The sequence below is a fragment of the Tachysurus vachellii genome, chromosome 22 (genome assembly GCF_030014155.1).
Source record: "Tachysurus vachellii isolate PV-2020 chromosome 22, HZAU_Pvac_v1, whole genome shotgun sequence".
NCBI classification, from domain to species: domain Eukaryota; kingdom Metazoa; phylum Chordata; class Actinopteri; order Siluriformes; family Bagridae; genus Tachysurus; species Tachysurus vachellii.
Window position 1 is genome coordinate 5125001 of NC_083481.1, and position 3131 is coordinate 5128131.

The 3131-nt window shown below is 42.8% G+C and overlaps 1 protein-coding gene across 11 annotated transcripts in view; it reads right to left on the reverse strand.

The window, feature by feature from the left end:
* Window positions 1–2729, reverse strand: part of slmapa (sarcolemma associated protein a) — a 53504-nt gene extending 50775 nt beyond the window's left edge. For 5 of the 11 annotated variants that reach the window (XM_060858454.1, XM_060858446.1, XM_060858445.1 and 2 more), the window contains exon 1: window positions 1434–2727. In XM_060858454.1, coding sequence (XP_060714437.1) covers window positions 1434–1631 — 198 coding nt within the window. In that variant the 5' untranslated portion in view covers window positions 1632–2727. Of the gene's footprint in view, window positions 1–1433 lie in introns of all 11 variants that reach the window. The other 6 variants (XM_060858447.1, XM_060858444.1, XM_060858443.1 and 3 more) reach the window with 3 other exon arrangements.
* Window positions 2730–3131: the final 402 nt, after the last annotated feature.

Consider the following 3131-nt stretch of genomic DNA (forward strand, 5'->3'; position numbering starts at 1 on the left):
CCTGATACACCAAATCATTTTCAAATGATTCACCAGAATCCTAGGCTACTGAATTATTTAAAATGGGAAGGGAGAAGTAGATATACATTTCTACATCTGAGCATCTACTGTGAGTTACAACGGAGTTACAGTCGATGTTAAAAAAATTACTAAGGCTACAGCAGAGTGATGTAATTTATCACACCTTAGCTGTAGGCATCAGCTGATACCAGATACTGTGGTCTTTCGAGTAACCTCGAGTAAACGCTACCATCTCTCTCCAAGCATTAGTTACTATGGTATGGGAAACATTAAAGCCTCAGCGATGGTGAGCTTTAAAAGAACGCTGTATCGTGTATTTTAGTCCGACGTGCATGTAGATGCTGTTAAAATATCAAGCTTTCGCAGCAAAAAAGTAGTCAATACAGATGTCTCGGACCATATTTAGTTTAATTACTGATATGGTGAAGTGTACTGTGCTTCGATCCCAAAATACAATCACTTTCACAATGTGGGTTTCCACCAACCTTTTTATTTTATTTTTTATCTGAAACCAAACTTGGTACTGACATTCATACCCATAAGTGGTTCTTCTCCAAAGTGTTTCCCCAAAGTTAGAAGCATACAATTGTATATTTGTTGTTTGCTGAAGCATTACAATTTCCCTTCACTGGAACGCAGAGGGCGAAACCTGTTCTAACACGACAAAGATCCTGTGCACAAAGCACAGAAAATGATCAAGAAGAAATGCTCTGAGGTCGGAGTGGAAGAACCTGAACACCTAAAGCCTCCACGCCCGAAACCGGTACCTGACTTCACTAAACCATGAAGCTAAATAAACACATTTGCATCATTTGACGCACGCCTTTATCCAGACCGACGTACAAAAGTGCTTTTTAGTATCCATCGTTGAATACATCACCTCTGGTTCACTGAGTTACAGACTTAAGATACTTTTTACATTTACGGTGAGCTATTGAGGGTTAAGAGCCTTGGCTCAGGGGCCCAGGAGTGGCAGCTTGGTGGCTGTGGGATTCGAACTCATGACCTTACAATCAGTAATCCAACACCTTAACCACTGATCTATCACTTTGCACAAGATACCAGGAGTCTAAAACACTGAAAAAGTTGTTTGTTTTTTAAATACAAAAGACAAATGCCTAGAGTAAAGCCTTCCTAAAAGACTACAGAGTCCAATACAAGAGCAAAGAATGGAATAAAGCTGATGAGATGTTCAGGTGTCCACATGCACTTGAGATAGATATCGATATATGTCTCATTTTTCACATCCACACAAAGTCCTTAGCTTGACATCATGGAGCAACAAAACGACCAGGATTATTTGGAAAGGAAGGAAGGAAGGAAGGACGTAAACTTCAGAGGCACAGATATGTTTTGCAGGAGATCCACAGCTCGGGCCTGATTATGTACTATATTGACACGTGATGCCTCACCTTGCCTGTCTTGTGGTCGAACCAGACGAGCGCATGGTTCCTGGAGAGCACCTTACAGTCGAAGGTGGCGTTGTTCTGAGCCGGACGGCAGCGTGCGACAGAGCGCCCGATCTTCACCGGTTCGTCCAGGTAGACGTGACGCTCCTGAAACGGGTGAGAGTTCGGGCGGCAGGTGAACACGGCAAGAGCCGACGGCATTGATGACGGCTTCAGTGTGTTACTCCAACCAGAGGAGAAAGGCAGGGCTTCTTGATCCAGACTGACACACCTTCAGATTGTCCTGTGTTGCTTCTAAAAATATAGGAGCCGACGACGCGTTTTGCTCTCGGATCCCAGATAAATGTGCATCGTATAACAACAAAAAAAAAATAAAGTCGGGGCAGAAAAAAAAACAGGCTGCCTTTCCAAATAAACCACTACATAATGTCCTCTACGAGCCTCCGTCGTCTTGTTGTTATCCTGACTTCAAAATCCACCATGATGTCAAACAGAATCCAAACACCGCATCGCCTTTAAACGTGGAAGTGTTAATCTAATTTGACATCTAACTCAGGTTCGGATCACGATCCTTACACATTCTAAGCCCTTAAAAACACGATGATGTCCGATCAAACGTGTGAGGTTCAACCTGTTGGCTCGGTTCACGAATCGGTTCGGGTTGTTTTCAGTTGGAAATGATTCACTTATATGATTTAAGGTTAATATCACAACACGGGCCTAGCTAGATTAGAGGAGACACTCTGTTCTGATATAAAACACAAACCAGACTCTAAATATGATCTACATTAACTTACATCTTACTTACATACAGAATGAAGTGTATGGTCTGCATGTTAGCTAAGTGCACGAGCGCTGCTAGCACAACTACTTGATTAAATAGAAGCAGATGAGCTCGAGAGGTAGCAAAGTGAAGCTTTAACTCTTCCGTTCTGTCTCTAAATCCCTAACAAAACGTACCTACGGTGTGATCACGGCCGCCAAAGTCTCTCCTTCGGATACTCGGTCCGCGCAGCTAGCCGAGTAATAGCTTTAGCGCTAGCTTAGCAACCTGTGCTAATCGACTCAGAGTCGACTCAACCTGACTCTCAAACAGCAGCAGTGTTTGCGTTTAATTATCCTCTTTTTTTTTAAACACAAAACACGAGTTGGTCTACGGGTCCAAATTAAGGCCTAACCAACGAGAATAAAGTGCTCCAGACGATCCGAGTTATATGACGGCCAATTTAAAGAAAGTTGTCCTCCTCCGCGACAAACGCCGCCATACTGGAATGAAAATACACACAAACCGGCCAAGCACTGCGCTCGCGCAGGAGTCTTCCGAGGGGCGGGGCATGCAAGTGACGCACTAAAATTTGACCAATTATCGAAAGAACCGTACGACGAATTTCACCAATCCTAACGAGGGTAATGTGTAACCCATGGTTACCTTCTTTATCGTTGTACATAACACGATACGTTTGAAAACGCGTTCATAATATTAACACTTGTATTAATTTATTATATCCTAAATTATATACCAAAACGATTATAAACCGTCATACGCTTTTAAAAGTTTATCAAACGGTTCAATTGTACGATTTATTGATTTGTTTACTTCATTTACGCCGCCATGTTGGAACGGGAAAAAAAACACACACACAAAACCTGGGCTACTGCCGCGCACGAGCGCGAGTCTTAACGGAAAGTAATGAGAGGGCG